At 54.4% G+C, this 23,717-nt stretch overlaps 1 protein-coding gene and 1 pseudogene across 1 annotated transcript; one reads left to right on the top strand and one right to left on the bottom strand.

The window, feature by feature from the left end:
• The first annotated feature begins 714 nt into the window (after positions 1-714).
• On the top strand, positions 715-7,052 carry LOC119091851 (alpha-ketoglutarate-dependent dioxygenase alkB homolog 6-like). Its single transcript, XM_037214750.1, is given in 7 exon segments — positions 715-733; positions 2,370-2,418; positions 2,816-2,992; positions 3,386-3,460; positions 3,462-3,590; positions 6,143-6,445; positions 6,528-7,052. Coding segments are annotated over 6 exon segments (735 nt in total). The 5' UTR covers positions 715-733; positions 2,370-2,385; the 3' UTR covers positions 6,546-7,052.
• A 1,326-nt stretch (positions 7,053-8,378) lies between these two features.
• LOC119092299 (uncharacterized) overlaps positions 8,379-23,717 on the bottom strand; it is a 34,596-nt pseudogene continuing 19,257 nt past the window's right edge.

A 23,717-nucleotide genomic window follows, 5' to 3' on the forward strand; every position in this document is an offset into this window, starting at 1 on the left:
AATTTGGTTTAAATTTGCTCGGTTTGGTACATATTTTGATCAACACTGTTCGTCCAAGGATTGTGTCGAATGCCTAAAACTGCCCGACCGTGCAGCTCGTGAACCGTTGTAAATATGTAATTTGGTACAGCATTTTTTTTTATATTCTAGTAATCTGTTGTTTTAATTTGTTGTTTTTTAGTTAAAAACCCTTGTAAATTCTTTGAACTATATTTATATGCATAAGATTGGTATATTACGTCACCATAAGGATTCCATTGCTCCTAAGTCATGAGATATCGGCTATGCATGCACGGGTAACCTAGCAGCACTAATACCAACTAATGCTTTATCCTATGACCGGTAGATGAGGTCCTTTTTAAACAGAATCGTGAAAAGGCAAGGCAAAAACATGCAAAAGTGTGATCATCAATTACGTGATATGCGCATAAAGGTGACTTTTAATTTTCTCTCGCAATATTAAGAGTTGAAGATGGATATTAGCTACTAATAGCAAATTTTCAAAACCGATTTGTATGAGTCCCTTCCAGTTTTTACCAACTCTAATAACAATACGTCAATCTAGCGCTATAGCTACAAACACTGCGCATCGCTGGTGCTATCAAAGGGTGCTATATTGCTATGCGCCCTAAACCAATAACGACAACAAGGGGTGCTATCGTCGCTGCCGTGCTACCCTGCGCTTAAAACAATCGCGTTTTGCGGCCGGTTGTGCAAACTATTCCGAAGACAGGTGAGTGTATTTGAGATCCGATCATTGATCTGCACGCAACATTCAAATAGATCGTTTTGTCCTGAAGACATGCCCTGACTATTGCTGGCCTATAGGCCTACCCAATAAATAGCTGCATGATGACCATTGTCTACGTAGGTAACCTTTGTGCGAGCCTGCGAAAGATCCATCTACTGATCTTGAGGCATTCAAGAGTTTCATGTATTGAACCTCACACCTGCATGTGTTAAATTCAGGCCAGCCCAAATGATGCTGAGTTTTGTGGATATTTTGGTGTGAAAAATGTCATGGCTGGTGGAAGTGGGTGACCCCTAGATGGGGCTGCATAAGGAATGAGTAAAATTGACAGATGTTAGCCAGTGAACTTGGGCATAAGTATGCGGAATGCAGATTGGGATCATATCTTTCCCATGCATTCCATGATGCAGTGAGTGAAGCCTTGGCTACATGATAGTTGTTGTTATCATGGAGTGGCAAACTCATCTGGGACTATTTTTCACTTCTGATGTGATAATCTGGCACCATGCTCATACAGTACAGTTTAGCTGTGCACAACCCAGGCTGAGATGGCTCCTCACCACAGGTGTGTGGGCTCACATTATGGGGGCTATAGAGCTCTCAAGCCTATCCACATATGTGAAAAGGTAGCCCAAGACTTATGCATTACATGGAACAATGTGAATAAATTCCAAATCTTGGTCAGCTGAGCAATCTTTTGAGCCAATTGAAAATTAGGTTATGAGCAAATTAAACAAATTAGAGAGTTGGATACATTCTTGTGCAGTTAAGCCCAAGTCTGTATACCTGGTCAAGCCACAAAGTTTTGGGATTGACAACCCACAGTGGAGTCTCTCACATTTGTTTTTTTACTTAGTATGTTAGTGTAAAGTTTTCTGGCCTGTTGTTTCTGGGGGTGCTGTTTGGATCTAATTCCTCAGGTTGTTTGATGTTGTGGCTATTTGGGTTCATCCTACAATATGTTGGTAGACCAGGGCCCCAACCATGGTCCTTTTTGTTGTAAGCTTACAAGTGTCAAATCAAAATGACCTACATATATGACCAATAAGTCTAAATAGCTGCCCCATGCTACAAACTGATAACTTGCTCAAGCTATGATATTGCCTTGGGTTATGTGACATAAAATGGCAGAAATGTGTTGTGGAGAACCTACCCTTGACCTGACATGATCATCTCACCCAGTGTCTATGAATGATTTTATATGTTTCTGAGGCCAAAAAATATGATATTTACTTTCATTTCAGAAGCAGAGCTCCACAACCATTACTGGGCACATGAGAGGTCCCAAAGTCCATATAGAGATTTTGAGAGAAACAATCATTCATGTGAAATATGGTGTCAGCAGCATATAACTGTCAAGGTCATATGCTGTAAGTTGCTATGGCTAGAGCCATCAACTACCAGCAAAATATTTCCAAGATGTTAGCTAGGTGTTGGTGCAATTAGTGCAAAAAAAGCAATTATCAACCCTCTAGTTAGTCATGGTAGACATGTGTCCTAGGCAATACCAGGTTATGATGATTGTCAACATCAAACAACCAACATTATTAGCCACCCAACACAGATGACCCCTGGGATGTATTCTACAGGGGATAATTCTTTCGTCTTGTTTTTTCAGACAAGCCAATACCAGGATGGAGGGTCTTGAGAAGTACAGGATTGAAGAAGTAAGTCGTGCCACTGTCACAGAGTATGCACAGAGCTACCTGTGATATAAAAGGCAACCTTTTCATCAGTGCAAGTCACCGAGGTTTGTCGTATTATAATTAGAATTCATCAGTTTTCATTGTCGTCACATTCGCAACTTATATCAGACTGAAAGGAATCTTTGACCATACTCCTACGAAAATACAGTGACTACGCCTCGTCTCCTTCTTGTGGAGCACACTTAAAGCGAGGGCATTTATCGTAGCTGACGGTTGAAAAATCTGCGATTTATTGACTTACACTTTGTGTTTACGGACATTGTCATGTGATGCTGATTCCACAAGGCCCTGCCGCCGCCAGCGAGTCCGCCCGGCAGTGCTGCAGCGCCGCCGCCCGACGCATGCGATGTGTCCCCAGGCGCCCGACGTGGTGCACTACGTGCCCGAGTTCGTGTCGCCGGCCGAGGAGAGCCGCCTGCTGGAGCACGTGTACGCGGCGCCGCGGCCGCGCTGGACCCAGCTGGCGCACCGGCGCCTCCAGAACTGGGGCGGCCTGCCGCACCCTCGCGGCATGCTGCCAGAGCCCATCCCCCAGGTGGGCGCCGCGTCCTGGAGCGGTACCCCCTCCTTCCCCAGGTGGCGGCTGCTCACTGCCGGTGTTCACCACCAGCTGTCGTCTCACCACCTCAGCTCTGTTTTGATGCAACAACTGAGAACCGTGAAATGATCGCTTCATGATAAGACATTTGTGGGCGTGTCTATTGGAATTGTGTCATTTTTCCGTTCGGCACAGTTTTCGGGAAGTGGGTAGTGAGTTGTGCGGTACGTCCTGGGCTCAAAATAGTTCGTTGTCAAATATGCTCAGTACAGATGTTGTTTACCTGACGCCACATGGCAACTTTACGGTGGCGTAGCCGTTTCCCCCTCCTACCACCGCCTCCCTCCCCCCCCCCCTCGTGAGGGTAAGGCCGGGCCATGCCGTCGGCAGTGGCTGCGGCTAACCATGGAGCGGATCGGCGCTCTGGGCTGCTTCGGCGAGCACCGTCCGAACCACGTGCTGGTGAAACGAGTACACGGCCGGCCAGGGCATCATGCCGCACACGGACGGCCCGCTCTTCACGCCTGTCATCACCACCGTATCGCTCGGCTCGCACGCGCTGCTCGACTTGTACCGGCCGCGTCGTGACGCACAGGTACGCTGCCCGACCTGTACCGGCCGCGGCGCGACGCACAGGTATGCTGCTCGACCTGTACCGGCCGCGGCACGACATACAAGTACGCCGCTCGACCTGTACCGGCCGCGGCGCGACGCACAGGTACGCCGCTCGACCTGTACCGGCCGTGGCGCTACGCACAGGACGCCGCGCTCCCAGCCCCGGCCAGGCGAGCGTCGCTCCCGCCGCGGCAGGGCATGTTGTCGCTCCTGGCCACACTTTCACGCGGTCGGCCAGATACGTGCTAAATTTGAAGCGTGTTATGTATTTGCACCATTACGTGTTTGCACTATTTGCACAGGTGCGCTAGGTGCGCTATTCGCATAGTCAATCTCCAATCATTTTAAGTCTTATACATGAAGTGTCACGGGGGTGCCACCTTTTGAAGCCATCACTGAAATATGCCGCACGTGATTTGAAATCACTGCGGCAGCAAAGGCCAGGTTTGGCACAGGATGCATGGAACTTATCGCGTACGACAGAACACCGGCTGATTCGCAAACTTACGTCAGTGCAAGATAGACGCACATAATTTCAAACGATGTTTTTGTCCCGAGCTGCACCAGTGGCCCTGTTGTAGTAGCGGCCAACGGGGCTGGAACGACAGGGCGGTGGGTCCGGTGCAGTGCAATAGGGCTGGAACAGCAGGGCGCTTGGTCCGGGCGCAGCGGCAGCAGGTGGCGGGCTGGAACAGCAGGGTGGTGGGTCCGGGTGCAGCAGCAGTAAGTAGCGGGCTGGAACGGCAGGGCGGTGGGCCGCGCGGTCGGCGGTGGCCGGCCGTTGCGCTCGGCCGGCGGCCGGCGCCATCACACGCCGCCCAGTGAATGCGACAGCCAAATCAGCGGGTAAGGACCCGCTGGGCCGGTCGGCCGGTACCGTGACCACGACGGGCGGTGGCAGGCGACGCTCTGAAACAAGACGTAACATGAAGCGCTCTATTGGCTTGGCTCTCGGGGGTTCACGGTGCTGGCAAAGCCGACGAGGCCAGACCATCATTATGTGTAGCTATGTCAACAGCAATAACGTTTTAAACTGGAGGTTTGCAAGGGGAATCGGCAGGCCTTCATTTACCAGTTGCCGAGGTTTCTAAGCCGGTGATTCGGGAAATGCGCCAATTGTTCACACGCACGTAACGTTGGTACGGGAAGCAGGACCGCGGCCAGATTTCAACTCGTTCCGTATCCACGTACTGAGACAGACAGCATCAAAAGCGAGAGTTCGTTGGTGTACTGAACTGGTAGGCTAACTCACTTACGGACTCCAGTAACAAAAAAAAATGACAAACCACAAACATAAATCACATCGTTGATTTACGTTGGTCATCCAAGCCTAATGACTTGGGCGGCCCGTTGCTGGGTGTGTAACGTCGCCACGCCGCGGCCACTTACGTCACAGACCGCCGCGGCCGAGCCTCCACGCTGTCGCGCTGCCGGTCCGGCCACGAGCACGGCCGCCCCGGCCAGACCACGGACCTGGCCTGCCTCACAGGCTTGTGCCGTGGCTGCCGGCTGGTGGACGTAGAGCGGAAGAGTGCTGTGCGCGCGCAGGCGGGTCACAAGTTGAGTCACAGTTAATCCTGTGCGTCCGACCTTTTTAATTGCCGGCCGAACTTGATGTCATTGTTATATCCGCAAAGCGGCCGCCCAAAATGACGGTGACTCGATCATGACATTTGAATATTGTCGACGATTCCGAACTGCACGTTTGGAGGTGGCCTAATACTGCTATAATCTTGATGTTATTTTCGTTCGCCTGTTATTGTGTTCGCTGGAGAGTTAACGTTGGCATAAATCAGGCGTTTTTTTTAATTTAGGGGCTAGTTATGTGGGTTTTTTCCAATTTGGGGAGAAACGCGTTTATTTTTGCCGCACGACGTCCGCAGATTGTTCGCTGTTTGAGAACCCCTGCATTATTTGCGTCGGAACATCGCTCTATCCCACTCGCTCGATCCTGAATTCTTCCAGTCTGTCTATTTTGGACTTCAGTCTGTGGGTTCGTGGGGGGACCTCAATGAAAAATATTTGAATAGATCTTCCGCCTTGTAGAACTTACAGAAGCTAAACTTGTTCATGCATCTGCATCCGTCACATCTTAGACTTTTCCAAAGTGACGTCAGCACGAGTGCGGGCGCACGACCCGATACGTTGTTGCGCTGCCGCTCCCGGGCACTTTGCGATGCTGTGGTCCGACGGAGCAGACGGATCGGAGGCTGATGACCAACGCCACGACACGGGACATGTGGACACTTCATCCATCTGTGACGTCTCATTGTCCCTTTGACGCTGCACGGTACCATTGACTTAACACCAGCACTGTGCCTGCTCCGTCTCATTTGGCGTGTTCCCTTCCCCCTGACTGCTTTGGGTGGGGGGGGGGGGGATCGGCACCGAGGCGGCGTTGACAACAGCCGACCACGATATGCGCGCACTGGTCCCGGGCATCTGACGGAGCGACCGCTGGTAAGTGAATGCCGCGTCTGTTGGCAACCTTCTACCTGCCATCGTCAGCCTGTTTGCAATCCCGTGCTGCAGGAGTCTTCACAGGGAGGTGGTCTTCTGGAGGATTCGCCACAAAAGGCCGGCCTGCAGGAGGAGGAAGAGGAGGAGTGTGAGGACGGCCGGCCGGTTCTGCTCGGCTCGCTGCTGCTGGAACCGCGCAGTCTCCTGGTGGTGCGACAGGACGCCTACCACAGCGTGCTGCACGGCATCGAGCCCGTTCGCGAGGACACCATCACCCCGACCGTGTACAACGCGGCCGGCCGGCCGACTGGCCAGCGGCTGGTGCGCTCCACGCGGGTCTCCCTCACCATCCGGCACGTGCCCAAGGTGCTGAAGGTCCGGCTGAGACTGTGACGACAGCAGGTCACCGGCGCCCGACGCCGGGCACCTGGTGACGTCCCGTGTACCAGACTTCAAGGTCCGGCTGAGACTGTGACGACAGCAGGTCACCGGCGCCCGACGCCGGGCAGCTGGTGACGTCCCGTGTACCAAACTCCAAGGTCCGGCTGAGACTGTGACGACAGCAGGTCACTGGCGTCCGACGCCGGGCAGCTGATGAAGTCCCCTGTACCAGACTACAAGGCCTGCCTGCGGCTGTGACTCGGCGGGTTCCGCACCGCATCTGTTGCGTTGTGAAGTCGCTCCGTCGGCGGACAGGTGGAGAAGACAGAATGGGAGGTGGCCCGAGACATGTCCCTACCTGGTGCGTGCCGATTTGTTCATAGTCACGCGCTGTCCTGAACTCATGGTATTTGAGTTAACCGTGAGTATTGTATTAGCTCTGTTGGTTGTTGCGTGCCGTATATGACATGCGGATGTATTTTTTAGACAATGCGCACCATTCCTGGATTCCATGTGTAATGCGCGCCCCGGCTTGTGGCTGGCTGGTTTCGGATTTGCATTGAATTGTGTCCGTTGCATTTGCAATAAATGGCGAACGATATTGTGGACCAGCTGCAGAGGACAGCTGAGCACCGCGCACCGAACCCTTCCCAGCCGAACTGAAGCGTGCCGTGCGGGCCGTAACGGCTGCGGAGGGCAGCTGAGCACCGCGCACCGAGTCCCTCCCAGCCGAACTAAAGCATGCCGTGCTGGCCGTAACAGCTGCAGATGGCAGCTGAGCACCGCGCACTGACCCCCTCCCAGCCGAACTGAAGCGTGCCGCGCGGGCCGTAACAGCTGCAGATGGCACCTGAGCACCGCGCACTGACCCCTCCCAGCCGAACTGAAGCGTGCCGCGCGGGCCGTAACAGCTGCAGGGGGCAGCTGAGCACCGCGCACCGAATCCTTCCCAGCCGAGCTGAAGTGAGCCGTGCGGGCCGTAACAGCTGCAGAGGGCAGCCGAGTACCGCGCACCGAACCCTTCCCAGCCGAGCTGAAGCGTGCCGTGCGGGCCGTAAGCGCTTCGCCAGACTGATACCATTGTGGACTGCTAATGCTTTGTATACACTTGCAGATATAGCAATGCTCTGGCCGTTAACAAGGTGCAAACGCGGGATTCAAGGTCTATGCAAAGTCTCCTCCGGTGTGGCAAATTAATAGTGTATGGCTGTAATTTTTGCGAGTCTTGGGTGAAGCCATTGCAGTTGAGTTGCGATGCAGAGGTATTGCTTACTTTATCTTACGGGTTACAAAAGAAGACACGTTCTCTTTGTGGAGTTTATGAAATTGCCGCCGGAGGAACACGAGTCCAGCCTGATCCCCGTAATTCTAAACGCCTCCATCGGTGTGCGCAACTTACGTGTTGCGCATTGTTCTTCGTGACGTGGTCCTCATAGCGGTTTAGGGCCATCAGTTTTGTAATAGTGTTTCCTTCGGCCAGGTGTACCTTTCTTTCCCCGCACGAAACGAAGTCATACACCGACGTGAAGCTGTATTGAAAAGACCATGGACATGGCGGACATACTATTTGTTGCAACTCTCACATTGACGGCTAACGGTGCGCCTCGACTACGTCTGCCACTCCCTCGAAGATCGTGCAGCCTCTTCCTATCAACTGCACACATGGCAATTCGACGGAGAGATGGTGACGAGTGACTTTACGGTTATGGTGTGTAACGGGATCTGCTGATCTCTATAACAACATGTGATGGACACACAGAGAGAAAGAGGGACGAGAGAAAGAGAGAGAGAGGGCGGCAGTACGGCTGGCCGAGGGTGGTGGCGGTGGACGCCGCTGTGGCCGGCGGCTGGGACGCCCTGGCCGATCAGGTCCCCCCTGCTCCGCCCCCACCGGAGGCGACGGTTCGTCGTGGGCGTCCCAGGCCCGTCAGCCTCGGCAGGCGAGGGGTGGACCGCGGCAGCTCTGCGTTAGCGTCGCCTCGGTGTGGTGACCGGCCGCCGCGGCGCCGACCCGACGCCCCGCGCCACCAACCCCTCACGCGGCCAGCCGCCGGCGGCGTGCAATAAATTAAAGAAATACAATAGTGTATACGACGACGCGGCGCTGCTACCGACTACCGGTTCGCGTCCGCCGCGCGCGCGATGCGATGGCACTGGGGCGGGCGAGCGCGCGAGCGCGGCCGCCTAGAAGCCCGGCGTGCCGTACAGGCCGGACGGCTGGCCGGCCGCCGGGAATGCACCGGTGCCGCCGCCGGCGGCCTGGGAGCCGAAGCTGGACGCCTGCGAGCTGGTGACGCCGCTGTTGCCGCCGGCGAAGCTGGACACCTGGTTGAAGCCCTGCTGCTGGACGCCGGCGCCCTGCTGGCGCCCTCCGCCCGCGGACGGCGCTCCGTAGCCGCCGCTCGCGCTGCCGCCGCCCCTGCCGCCGCTCGCGCTGCCGCCGCCCCTGCCGCCGCCCCGGCCGCCGCCGCCGCCGCTCGTGGGCGCTCCGTAGCCGCTGTTCACGCTGCCACCGCTGCCGCCGTTTCCGAAGCCGTTGCCTCCGCTACCGCCAGCACCGGACGGCGCACCGTAGCCGTTGTTGACGCCCCCGCCGTTGCTGCCGCCGCCGCTGCCGCTTCCGCTGCCCGAGGCGTCTGTCTTGCCGATCTCTTCGTTGAGCTGGAAGAAAGACTCGGAGGCGGCGCAGTCGACGTTGTACACCAGTCGCAGACAAAGTACTTCTGGTTGAAGAGTGTGCCGTTCGGGCACAGGAACGAGTCCATGCGGTTGTCGTAGCAGATGTGGAAGACCTGGACGGTGGAATGACATGACTCATTAGCAAATGCGGACATATGTTTATATTTGATAATCAATATTGGTGAAAATTTAATCTTTCAATGATGTATGTTAATGCCAGGCCAGATAACTAGTGCGGATATGTTGGCCTCGGTTATCGGGGCTTCTTAAATTAGTACTGCTTTTGGAGAAAGACATCTGTATGTCATATCCGAGAGATAAGGTCGAGAAATGTCCGCTGGATCTGGGTCCGATCCTCACAGAGAGATAAATGTCTGGCCTGACGGTCTGCTGACGCAGGGCGGCCGTATCACAGGCAAGCAAGGCTAGAAACACATTCCTCCGTGATCCCGCCCCGCACAGCAGAGTCCCATCTCCCAGCGGCGTGTCAGCGGCCGTCTCCCAGGGCAGCTGCCTCACCTGGCACAGAGCCGGGTCGTTGATGTCGGCGTAGTAGCCGCCGGTCGAATAGTCCTCGCAAGAGAAGGATGTCTCTGGCACGACGGCCAGGGTCGGGTAGTCCACTCCCGGCTCCCCGCCGCCCGGGATCGTATCCTTCAGGCTGTGCTGGCCGCCGCCGCCCTGACCTCCGCCGCCCTGACCGCCGCCGCCGTTACCTCCGCCGTTGCCTCCGCCGTTTCCGCCGTAACCACCTCGGCCGCCGCCGCCGTTGCCCTCCGAAACTGCCCCGGCCGCCGCCGCCGGTGCCTCCAAACCCGCCGTTGCCCCCGCCACCGTTTTCCTCCATATCCCCCGCTGCCGCCGCTGCCTCCGCCGCTGTTGCCTCCATATCCGCCGCTGCCGCCGCTGCCTCCGCCGCTGTTGCCTCCGAAGCCGCCGTTGTTTCCGCCGCCGTTTCCTCCGTAACCGCCGTTGCCTGCGCCGCCGCTGCCTCCGTATCCGCCCTGTCCGGCGCCTCCGCCGCCGCCGGTGGTGCCCGTCTGTGGTGCACCGTAGCCGGCCTGGGGCTGCAGCTGGGGGCTGAGGGCCGCGCCCGACTGGGGCGCGCCGTAACTGTAGCCGGCGGTCTGGCGGCCGCGGCGCGCACCGCCCCGCCGCCGGCCTGCGCCCGAGTCGGCCGCGGCCAGCGCCACTGCAACGGTCAGGTTATGTGTGAGCGTCGCTGGTTTACTCTGCCCCTGGTGGGGGGCGCTACGGGGCGAGTTTACCCGCTTCCTTTACACCATGCTTTAACCACAACCACAGAGGGCTGGAAGCGTCGAGGACGAAATAAGCATGAAATGTGAACGAAGTAACTGGAGACATAAATGTGTTCACCATGTTTATGACATTGTGAATTGTTTGAAACATTTTGCACCGCGAGTCTCGGAGGGCACAGCTGGCGGCTCAATGGGGTGTAAACGACATGTCAGATAACAGTGACCGAAACTCGAAAGTACGTACATAAATTACGGGCAAGACACGACAAAGCTGGACACAGTCTCTGTTTTAACCCCACTGCACGACGCACTACGATGCTGTTGGCTACTGTCCATCCGTCTATCGTGAACTCAGTCAGACTTTTGTGCTCAATGCAGTGAAGAGCACAGGCAAAAGGCGGACGTATTCGGGTACATCGCGGCGGCCGGGCTGACGGTCAGTCGCCGAGCCGCGCGCTGACATCTCCACAGGCCGGGCCAAGCCGCGCTCCGTGAGTCGAGGCCCCAGGGACGACACTGCATCACTGCAGTCACATGGCGCCTCTTCTGAACCCGCACCAGGCAGTGTCGTCAGGTGTGTTGGGGCTCCAGGGACGATATACTGCATCACTGCGGTCACATGGCGCCTCTCCTGAGCCCGCACCAGGCAGCGGCGTCAGGTGTGTCGGGGCTCCAGGGATGACACTGCATCGCTGCGGTCACATGGCGTCTCTCCTGAACCCGCACCAGGCTGTGGCGTCAGGTGTGTGTTGGGGCTCCAGGGATGACACTGCATCGCTGCGGTCGCATGGCGCCTCTCCTGAGCCCGCACCAGGCAGTGGCGTCAGGTGTGTCGGGGCTCCAGGGACGACACTGCATCACTGCAGTCACATGGCGCCTCTTCTGAACCCGCACCAGGCAGTGGCGTCAGGTGTGTCGGGGCTCCAGGGACGACACTGCATCGCTGCAGTCACATGGCGCCTCTCCTGAGCCCGCACCAGGCAGTGGCGTCAGGTGTGTCGGGGCTCCAGGGACGACACTGCATCGCTGCAGTCACATGGCGCCTCTTCTGAGCCCGCACCAGGCAGTGTCGTCAGGTGTGTTGGGGCTCCAGGGACGACACTGCATCACTGCAGTCACATGGCGCCTCTCCTGAGCCCGCACCAGGCAGTGGCGTCAGGTGTGTCGGGGCTCCAGGGATGACACTGCATCGCTGCGGTCACATGGCGTCTCTCCTAAGCCCGCACCAGGTAGAAGCGTCAGGCGTCGTGTCGGTCGGTGGTCATGGCATCTCGGCCTTGGTCAATTGTTTCACTGGACTTCGAGACTCCGCCACCATCCAGGTTGAGCCGGCAGCACAGTACCGCTCTGGCCAGCGTCGGTCTCCGCCAATGGGAGCGGCGGGGGCGCTGCTGGGCTGGGATGCCCTCACCGACACATTCATCCACTGGGGGGGGGGGGGGGGGGGGGGGTGTTGGCGGCCAGGCTGCTGCTGCTGACGTAATGGTCACGGGAGCGGCCAGCCGGAGAGGGATGTGTGAGCGTCGCAGCCCGCGAACAGCCAGCCAGAAAGTGAGGGATCTCATCCATATAAGCTATTGCGCGTAATTAAAACGTCCCCCTTCTCTTCCCATTTGCAGTGCACCAGGTGTAGCACCGACCCCGTTACGCAATTGTGCAACGTCCGTGTTCATACCACTGAAGCAACTTCGAGAACATTGTTTACACCTGGCCGATAGCACGGCGTTTTTTACGATACCGATCGTGCTACACGTGGCGCGTAACAGCCGTGGTCGCATTAGACACGGCCGTCGGATTTACATCATGATTGCGGTCGGCTCATCCAGCGCCATCCGCTGCCACACACCGGCGGTCCACAGCGCGCGGCCACTGGCCCGCGGCGAGACTTCGGCCGTTCGTAACGCGGCAAAGAGAGCCGAGGTTGCCGCATTGCTCGTAAATCTAAACAGTCGCCACCGCCAGTTCACGCAATGTGACTTACGGCGCGCTGGTGCGCCGGGCAGCACACCGCAGGGCCGATATCCAGCCACGTGACTGCGAGCGGCAACTGCTAATGAGATACACAGCGCTGTTTGTTGTGCGGCCAGTGCCGAAGAGCGTCCCTCAAGGTCTCGGGTGGGTGGCGAGCGGCGCGTGGACGATCCTGGTCCCCCGGCGCTGTCCGTGACGGAGCCGCCCGACCGGAGCGGTGCCGTGCGGCGGGCGGCGCGCCCGGCCCGGTGGCGTCACCAGCTCTGTCCGGATCGCCCGGCCCGGAGCCCAGATGGAGCGGATCCGGCGATACGGGGCACGCACGCCGACACGGCCGGGTCGCCGGGGCCAGCGGCGACCCTGACCCGGCGATGACCCCGCGGCGCGGCGCGCACGAGCCGGCCCCACACAAAGCCGCGCTCGGCCGGCCGTGGCGGCGGGGGGGCGACGGGACGCGTGGCATGTGAGAGCACCGACCGCCCCGATCGCTCACAGACCGACGCCAGGCTCGGTGATCGGGCACAGGCTGACTTATTGGCCTGCGGTTTGGCGTTATCCATCGGAATGACCTAAAGTGCAGACATTAAAGTTGGTTCATAGGCTGGATCGTCAAGTTTCTCTTCCCCAAAATAGCAAAACACCATAGCCTACTAAAAGGCTTGATAAGAAACCAATTTCCGATCACTAAGCCAAAGGAACAGATGGCGAGAGCATGCTTCATAATCACAAACGCATAGGCACAAGTGACGCGGCGTTCATCGGTTTTGCAACTAGACAGCCAAAATGTGCAGCAGCAGAAGCAGCATTTGTTTGCAACAGAAGCACAATACAACACAGTTTGTTTGGTTGCTACAAACATGTTATTTGGGGCCAAAGGGAATGTTGGATGTCATAACGAGAGGCCAAAATAGGAGAAATAATACGATTTCATTAAATGGAGTCATTTAAATTAATTCAATTTTAAATACCATGTGTGTGGGTTCGTCATGTGCGCAGTTATTCCTCATTCTGTAAAGAGTTTGGTACGAAATAAATTGTGTCTCATATACCATAAGATATATTTTCTTTACTTTCTATTGAAAGGATTTGAATTGATTATTCATGCGCAACACAGCGCAACTTTGTCAGCATTACTTCAATTTAGTCCGTCAGCGCGAATCATGTAAAACTGCTCGCATGTCATATGTTATGCCGAACCAGCTTGATTTGGTGGCAAGATGAGCGCAGACCTAAGCAGCAAAATAACATTTATGCTTTCGGTGTAGTCATTTCCTCTTTTGGAAGTAAGTGATTAGCAAAGGCCCAGGGCAAAATAGCCTGCAATAAAAAAGAAAAATACTGCATACGAACACCACACTGAAAGATGAGAAAAGGAGAAATTTACCAACTCCTTACGGCTGGGAACCATTCACAAAAGACGCAGCGTGAGGGCAAATGTCAGTGACGTGATGCAAATGTCTTGGTCAAATGAGCAGACTCCAATGTCACAGCGCCAAGTTATTGATATCGAGGCCAAAGCTTTCTCACGGATCGAAGCAAATCCTCACCCCCGACGGACCTGCATTCTTCAGGTTGTCAATCACGGGCATCGAAAGGGAACTCTATCCGTTCATTTGGGCGCATCGCTTGCTTCACACGGACGCGATACCCGCCGTACACAATGCACAATTTCGCTTCAAATCGATACGTCCTCCGATGGCGTTCGCTTTTCCAGCATTGTGAGCGCCGGGCACAATGAATCAATTACGCGTGAACAATCCGGCCGCGGGGTGGCCGGGTGACCGGAGGTCAAGGTGAGGGCGGCCAGGGTCGGCCGGCCGGGCGGCCGCTCCCCATCTATCAGCGCGCGGCGCCGGTGATCCGGCTGATTAGGGCCGGCCGGCGCGTGCCGGCCCGGCGCGCGCCGCGAGAGGCTCGTCTCGCCTCGCCTCGGGGTCAGATCGAGCCGCGGCCAGGCGGCTCGGCCCTCGGTCACGTGACCGGCACGCCCAAGCGGCCCGCTCGAACCCCGCCAGCCGGACCATCAGAGCTAAAACGCGTATCCGCCCACTGCGAGAGCGCTTCATAAAGAGCATCATGCGGCGGGGTTCCCTGGCAGGTGTGATGTTATTCCGATTGCGATAGGGCGTGGGAACTGCATTTAAGAATTGGACTTCGAGAGGTGGGAGCTGTGTAAGTATCGTGACACCGAAACCTCACAGATAAACAGGTTTTCGAGACGGGTGTATGCACCAGTGAATTGGACCTCGGGCCATCAACCCCCCCTCCCCCCTCCCAACTTGAACCTCAGCCCCCCCCCCCAACTTAAGGAAGAAGCGCGCAAAATCCGGGTAGAAACCTGTTTGTTAGCATATTTTGGGAGTGAGTTGAATCATTTATCACTGTTCAGCCCTCCACTCCTTTTGCAAAACTACGCCCCTGTTTTGACCGATCTCCGGCGTTATACTTTCTTGCAATAATTTTTTCCTGATAATTGCAAGAACATTGTGGCCATCAGAGTGCAGTTTCTAATTCAGTGGTGTAGTGTGTGTGTGTGGAGGGGGGGGGGGGGGAGTCTTTGGTTCTCTCCGGAAACTTTGGGAAGAAAGTGGCCACATTTAGAAAGAAAACTTTCTGGCTATTTTAAAGGCAACTTTAACCAATTCACTCTGTTCAGCATCCAACTTATGCGGATCTACGCCCCTGGTAACCATTGATTGAAATTGGGTGCGGCAGAAACTCTTCGTCACGGGGTTTCCCTTTTCTTCTATGCACAAGCTGATTCGATAGCATTCATTTTTGCGCAGACATTCTGAGTAAAATATGGAGGAGCATTTAGGAAGTTCCAAAACGGACGAAGCAAAATGAATTCTAAATAGGTCCACGCAATTATTTTGTTACCAACATCAACCTTTCAACCATCAAAAGATGACTGAAACAGCAAATCACGAGTTGACACCCCCTGGAATATGCATCTGGACGTAGCAATTTTCTAAGTCATTTTACATTTTACGTATCAGGTCTTCAAGGAAGGACTAGCATCGTGACGATGCTTTCCAGCATCGCTTCGCTATTGAGATAAGTTTACGACCACGATGCAGGTATCTATACGGAATAACAGAAAGGAGGCTAAACGCCGTTTTATGCCAAATGCGTTACGTGCACAGGCTATTTTCGTGACGTCAGATTTTCACATTCCCTGCTGAGGTCCTGACCCTGGCCTCGGGAGTCCCCACCCTCGAGCCGATTGGTCGGGAGTTGGCACCACACCATCCCAACTACCAACCCCTGCGGAAGTCGGAGCATTCCAAGCCATTCCGCCCCACGGAGGGAGCGAATCAACCGCAGATCATCACCTGGAGACCCAGTGATCGACTTTGGATTGCGGATCGACTCGGGGGTCCGCCCAGTGGGGGGATGCCACCGCCCGCCGATCCGCTGTGGCAATAATGGAGCATTGTCGTCAGTTCGGCGCCCGTTTAACGCTGCTTAGGCAACCGGGCTCGTCTCGCCGCAGACAATGGTGCGTCTCCATTAGTGCGCGACTCGGCCTCCAACGGGCTGTTGAACCAGCGCGCGCCGCACCTAGCACAGCGGTAACAGCGGCCTGTTGAACCAGCGCGCGCCGCACCTAGCATAGCGGTAGCAGCGGCGTGTTGAACCAGCGCGTGCCGCACCTAGCATAGCGGTAACAGCGGAGTGTTGAACCAGCGCGTGCCGCACCGAGGATAGCGGTAACAGCGGCCAGACACAGCAGCGACGCACCTGGCACCAGCGGCCAGACAAAGTCACGGTACACCTGACACATAGTGATTGCATTATTCCTCGGAGAAAAAACAGGAGGATGGGAGTATAGTTGGGTTAACCCAACTATATTCCAACCTAATAAGGCTATCACGCTGTCTTATCTATGTGAATATGTTCCTCGCTAACGCACTGAATAACTTGGGGGAGGAACATGCTTTCACATTAAAGACATGTATAAATGCCGAGCTAAACTACATACACACATACATGCATACAACGCACGGCGTAAGTGATCGCAAGATCCTGCTGCACGTGGCGCCTCCAAGCCCGTCCGAAAGGCAGGGAACGGAAGCTGCCTTAGTTGCTGGGAGATCATCAGATAACGTATGGTAATCACATACCACAGTGACTTCAAAAGGCTCGTTAAATTGAAAGCGAGCTGTTAACATGGACAACAGCAAGGCAGTGTAAACAGAGCCCGCGACCCTCATTAACCTCACCAACTTGCAATCTAGGGTAAATCGAATTTAACCTGAGCACGTCAAGGCTAAAAAGATATGTCCGTAGTTTCAGAATTACGGCCGAAAACTCCCAAGGACGTCGGCCCCTGAACCCTGCTTCTAGATCGTTTCCGTTCGTGCCAGTAAAAGCGTTCGACGGCGCCTCGGAATGTTCGGGTCAGCCGATTGGTTGTTTGTGTTGTGCGAGACGAACGCGTGACCAGGACAGCGGGCTCGTAACCGACCATGACGTCACACGGACCATCCACGTGGGTGGCACGGCAGGAGATGGTCCGAGGCAGCGGCCCGGCCGCCGGTGCCGGTCCTGAGTCACCGCGCGGACGCATGTGACGAGCCCGAGTCACCGCGCGGACGCGTCTGAGCTTGGGCGGATCGGAAATCCCTGTAACCGTCTTCTTCCATGATTCAGGGGCATACAGAGTCGCCCTACAACGTGTTTTAAGTTTCAAAACACGTCACTTTTGAAACATTCCAGCAGCTGGGACACAAAGCTACTAAATTCAGACTAGGCATGCGGCGAAGCAGACTGGCTGCTGCGACATGTCACCATGTTCCAAATGCATGGCGTAATGTGATCCGACCTTGCGTCGGAAAATCTACAGCTTGGGGTCGAGCACGCCCATCTCCAGCGGGCCCAAATCGAAGCACCAGCCATGTCGACTTGTTCATCAATCTTGCCGCGCGACATAGACTGTTGTCTGCGCGCCGCACCACTCACCGGCGTCAGCCAGCGGGCGGACGGCAGCCGCCCGACGACTGTCAAACAAAACCGAAAGGATCGCTGTCGGACAATCGACGGCGCTGGATGCCGAGCGCGCCGACTCGGCGGGAGCCGCGGGAGAGCCGGCCGGCGGCGCGGACGGCGCCCATCCTCCCATGACGGCCGTGGTGTAACCGCCGCTAACCGCTTCCGCCGCGGCGCCCGCCCCGTGGCGATGCCGCGGCGGCCGGCACGCGACGCGCCGCCGCCGAGCGTCGTCAGCGGCGGCCGGTCCGGTGCGGCGCGCGCCGGACGTCCCCCGCGCGGGCGGCGCCGCAGCGTGGCACGCACGCGGAGAGCGCGCGTAGAAAGCACCGCCGTAACTTAGCTCTGCTGCCACGTGCGTGCAGCTGGACAGGAAATGTAAAGCCGTGATTGTCGTGGGGTAAAGTCCACGCCATGCTGTTATCGTCGCTGTGATTGATGGCGGTGAATGTGTTTATTGATGAACCCCTCTAGTCAAACTTCACACCGTCACTTTTACAATTCCAGGGGCGCGAAGATGGCTGGGAGCGACCGAGCCGTGCCTGATGATCCGTGCTGTGAATACGAATGGGGCAAAACACATCATTATCGGTTGCACCAGTCACCTGTCCCATGACAGTATTTCTACTTTCCGAGTGGTGAGCCTACTTACCCAGAAGTCCCATCAAGATGATCCTCATTGTCGCGATCTGGAAGCGAGAAATGCATACATCAAGGTCATGTATGCACAATCACAATGCACAAGTTCTATAACAACGGTGCAGCAGCACCCAAATGCATGGGAAACGATATGTTGAATGACAGCGAAAATAGCCATGCATGCAACAAAAAAGAAACTGAATTCATTAGTGTTCTTGACTTTCAGCTTCTAGCTGTAGGACCCGGGCAGAAACCAGATTTCTGAGCTGTCATTTACATACACGGTGCATTGATTACGTACACGGATGAAGTGGCGTGCTGTGCGTCAGAACTGACAGTGCTAGATGTCACCTATCTGCCAAGAGTGTCGAGGCAGCAGCCAGTGATACATTCTAGGCTAAAATTCAACTGTGTGCGCACGCACTGCTATATGAATAGGCGTGTCCGACTCAGGCTATAAAGTTTGCAATCAAGTATAAAGTTGGTCAAGTATGTTGGTTAAAGTTTGATAAAAACCGTTAAAGTCTGTTCCGAATAACTCAGATTTTCCACCTGTGATGCCAGGTTTTTGCAACGCTCTTTCATCAGATGCCTCTTAGTCACTATCAGAAAAAAACACACTGTCCTCAAAAGATTTGTGCCGGTTTTACCCGCCTGAGGGCACAGTTAAGTGAAGTTTTTGGCCAAGCCGTTTCCGCGAGATAACCCGTATTTGACAATGCACATTATTTAAAACCTTTCAATCCAGCAAAAGCCCAAAGATCTTGCTGCTTGTGTCGCACGCCAGACAAACACCGACGACGGTCAACCACGCCACAGCCTGGCCGCAAGGCTCGCAGCGAATTCATTGGGCATTTCAACTAACTGACTTGCCGCCAGCAGATTTGCGAGCGGGTCACACTTGAGTGATTATGTCACGATGAAAACATTCGGAACATACAGTTTGTAAGGTGCCCTGTGACTTCAATGTGCTTCACCAGGGCTTGAGATGCTATCCGAAAGTTTGACCCCCGGCGTAAGGTGGCACGGGGCTGTCGACGTTATTTTTATCACTTGATCTGAAATGGGCGAGCATTGCCCATTCGACTGCCCTGGACGTATGTGCCTGTGCGCGTAACTGCCGTAACGACGCGTTAAGTGCTGGGAGTGATGGCCTTTTGTTGGGGTCAGCTGGATCCTGTAATTAGGGTGGTACGAATCGGAGCTGACGATCTGCGGCTTTTTGGGACTCGAATCCAAGGTTGTGTGACTCTAGGTTCGGTTTTGTATTCGAAATTCGAGTGCATTCGAACGCATCTGAATCTTTGCATCGAAATCTCGAACTAATGCTCTGTATCAAAAGGAGAACGGGCTTTTCAGTCCAATGCAGAACTACAGAATTCGCGTTACATTTGGTTGTGTGCACGAGATGCGAGCAGAGATAATGATTCAAACAGCGCAATGCTTATTTTTCCAATGTGTTGTGGTACCCCTCTGCCCCCCCCCCCTTTTCACCCCCATCCTTGCGCTTCCGTCGTTCCTGCCATCGGGCTCGTTCATATGCCAAGCCCAGGGCCAGAGAAGCTTGGTGGTACCTGTCAGCCAGCCAATAGTTAACGTGACGTAGGTTTGATCGGTACCATCAACAAGGTAAGAATATTAAGATGCACCCGAAGCTGTGGCTGCCGGGGAAAAAAGCCTTTTCTTCAAAAAGGAAAAGTGACCTTGGAGTGACCCGGCCTGGTCTTGTCATTACACTTTTGACAACATTCTCTTTTTTCAGCCAATAGTTGCAGCTCTGTTTTTCAATTTTCGGGAGCAGCGTCCCAATATTCCAAAGCCAGCAAAACAAACAACAAAGCTGCGGAGTAACACCGCAGGGCGGGCTGGGACTGAGTCTAGGTCAGGAGGCCAGAGCTCGGGTCGACACAGAAAAAACAACGCTGCGGAGTGGCCCCCCACAGGAGGGGGGGGGGGGGGGGTGTGGGACTGAGCCTAGGTCAGGACGATCACGGATCGGAACGACACAGAACCAGCTAGGGAGGGACGGGCATGCTTTTGGCAGAAATGGCCTTCACTGCAAACAACAGGTAATGCACACTCGAATGCGAACTCAAGATGCGGTGTTGCTCTCAGGGTCACGTAGGACTAACTTTGCATCTCGACACCCAGGACAGGAAAACCCTGGAGCCGTGGGCGCAAAGTATTGATGAGCGTGCCGCATATAAATTGTGCACGTAGTTCGATGCCATTTTATCTATAGGGACGCTTATAGGCGAACGATGAGCGACTAAAGTTTCTCCCAAAACGACCTCAAACACTTCTGTCTCGGGCTCATTTTAAGTGTTGCAGCCCCAACGCCCAGCTCTGGTCCGACCAGTCCGCCTTTGACAAGCACATATTTCTGCACCCGCGTGTACACAGCTCTACGCGGTTTGCAACAGCAAAGGATCCCTAGCAACAAGAGATGCAGCTGTTTAAACAGTTATACGGCATAAATTTAAAAGCACCAGCAGTCTGATCTGGCTGGTCAGCTGAGGAACTGCTTGATTAGTGCGGTGTGTTCCTGCAGTATTGCATGTGAAACAAAAGACAAGCCTTTTCCCGTTCAGTCGCCTCTGGAGCACACAATTGGTTAATGTTGAAAAAGCTGCGGGGCCACGGATCAAAGCGTGCTAAGCCCTCAACAGACCCCGGTGGCAGTGATACGAAACCAAGACATCTAGCCAGAGGGAAGAGCTGACCAGCGGTGCAGACGGGATCGTGGATCGATGTATGCAGTCAGTCACGCGCCACTCGATCACGAGTCATGGAGCCAATGGCGTCGGGGTGTAGGGCGTCATACCTTGCTGGCGAAAATTGTGGACCTTGCCAGGCCCAAAGCAAATAATTTTTTTGAATATACATTTTACCAAATTTGCATCTGAATCGTATACAAGTGCCTGTTCGTTATTTTGTCACTGCTCGAGGACATTTGGTTCCGTTCGCTTACGTTTTGGCATTATGTATTTTGGTGATAATACGATTGCTGCTACCCTCACCCCGTTCCATGCCGGCAAAATGTGAGAAGGACATGTGGCAGCTTAAGCGCGTGGCAAGTGACTTGCTATGAATATCGATCCATTAGGTTTTAATCAAAGCATCATGGTTTTCTTCACAGGTTATCGGAATATACTTCTGATCTCACAACGCGCTGTCAGATGTTTATTTGTATCTCTGTGATCCACGACTAATGTTTAACATACATGAAAATTTACGTCATCTGCTGTGCCGAAGTATTCAATTAACTTCATTGCTGAGTAATGAACGCTAGTACAGAGCGAGAGTACAGCACTAAGTCTCAGCTACGGGTACTGTATCAATCATGGCGTCGCACAATTCCTTAGCCCAATATCGATGCTTTCGAAGTGATGGTTATGCCATCGGAAGTCCACTGGGTTGCATGCTATCTTAATCTCATCAAATAAACGGGTGTGTAACGAAAAGCTGGAATCGAATACAAACAAACATTGCCGAGGCAAAGGGACTGCAGCACTGTGTGCGTAGATCGTAAGTGTAGCTTTGCTCCTGCGTCTGCACCATGTCGTAGGGTCTGCATGCGCTCGCGCTGAACTGTACCAAATCGTTTGCTCCTAACCACACATAACAAAACTGGCCGCTGGGCAGCCCGCTCGCCGAGCCGTAACCCATCCGCAGCTCGCCAACTCACCTTGGACGTCTACCCTGCAGTTCCAGACACCGGTACTGAGCACAGAGCCCCAAGCCCGGTTGTACTTTTATACCACCTTTCCCCAGGCGTTAGTTTTGGATCCGCCCGCCGGTACGGCACGGATTCCATCAAGTCCGCGCTCCAGTACACTCTCTGCGGCAGGCTCGGCACGGCGCCTGCTCGCGTTCATCGAGTGCGGCGCCCGGCGGATCACTGCCAGAGGGTGGACTGTCTCGTCGATGTCGCGTTGCCTTGCGGGTGAAGGTTGTACGAGGACCACCCCATGTGCGGCACGCCGACGAAGAACGGATAGCCAGATCGGCACGGCGAACGACCGATCCCGCCTCACGCGCGGCCGTTGTCGCAACGTTCGTAGATGTCGGATCCTCCTATCATGCAAATGTCTCATAATTTCAGCACCAAGCAGACGTCGACTGTAGCCGCCGCGAAAATCGGTTCCAGCTTCGAGTTGGAAGGGTACTCACGGCAGGCAAAGCACTCGGTATGCGGGAGCGAATGAGAGGTAATGTCATTATTTAGTGCTTGATAAAGCAACAGAAATTTGGTATCAACAGAACAGAAAGTTGCCGGGAGGCCGCATATTAAAAAGTGTCACCCAGACATAGACGCGATACCCGGCCAAGGTGCGTGCCCGCTGCATAGTTGCCTGCATGACGGCACACCTAAAACGCGCTTTACGATGTTTCATGTCCGCCGACTTCTGCCTTATGTCTATGATTAACGACGTAGTGCTTGCCGCCAACTCGTTACGGTATTGTGCATGTTAGAGCACTGTTAACATTCTAGTGCGTTATTCGATACCATTACCATGCACTTAACTGCATATTCAGCAGGTACAGCAGTGGCATGGAAACGGGTCGGGAAGAATAGTGGAGGTTTCCAAACTTGGTAGAACCTAGTGCAGGTCCCGCCGACTCTTGATACAAATTTAGCGGTGTGTGACGGCGAGACAAAATAATTACAAAAACGCCTTGATTCCTTGCCCTTTTTGTCAATTTACACATCCTTGACAGGCCGATCGTGAATGTTTCAAGCCTTGCATGCAATATTCTATACACATATCTACGGAAATGTGATTACGCCACATGTCTGCTCTGAGAATGTCTGGGCTGTGCCCACATCACTCCTCCAGCTTTAGGCTTAAGGGTACATCTAAATGAATGACATCAATGTGCATTGCGTCCAAGCAGCCCTCCGGGACAGGATCATTTTAGCATGTTAAGTATGGCGAAGAGGCCCACGCACTCGGCCAAAATACCACTCTCCCTTCCCACTGACGAAATATGTCCCCCACTTACAGCTGTCCTTGCCCCGTTCCGACCATGTTATAGCCCAAGATATGCAATCATTATCACAGCGAATCTGTCACATCTGTTTGTCATTTTTCACCTGAACTCAAAGATAAAGGTGGTCTAGATCCGAGCAAAATCGAAATCTAGGGTAAGATAGGTGAAACATATTTGAGAACCAGGCCGTATCGATGATGTGTCCGTCTGCTGAAAATTCCTTATAAAGGTCCGGTTCGGAGGACATAACTCGTCCTCATGGTGAAGGCCCGGGCACTTTCTACTAACGGATACCCTTGGTTTGCGCGCATCGTGTTAATTGATCGGAGGATCTTTTCTCAGCGGCCAACCCGTCCGACCCGTCCCGGGCAGTCCTGTTTTTAGCAGCCTTTTGCGTCGTCGCATCAACTGATCGTAGCTCCCTGTAGTCAATTTTCAGCAAAGTAGAGCACTTCTTCAACAGTTGTGCTAAAATATCTTCAAGGTGTTTATCCTCAATGTGTCTGATAGGCACACGGTCGCTGCATTGTTACAAGACGACTTAAACTGTGATGCTTTTAAACGAATAAGAACGAATTAGAATGTTAATTGCGAAATCAACAAATTACTTTAACGCACAGTCAGCAAACGTCTTCGATTGCTGATATCTCCTAAAAGACGGTCATAACTACGTGATGAGGTCGGCGTCTGGTCTTCTGCACTTAGTTTTATGTATAATTCACGTGATAATA

This window comes from Pollicipes pollicipes, unplaced genomic scaffold (genome assembly GCF_011947565.3).
Source record: "Pollicipes pollicipes isolate AB1234 unplaced genomic scaffold, Ppol_2.1 Scaffold_3447;HRSCAF=4054_pilon_pilon_pilon, whole genome shotgun sequence".
Classification (NCBI taxonomy): domain Eukaryota; kingdom Metazoa; phylum Arthropoda; class Thecostraca; order Pollicipedomorpha; family Pollicipedidae; genus Pollicipes; species Pollicipes pollicipes.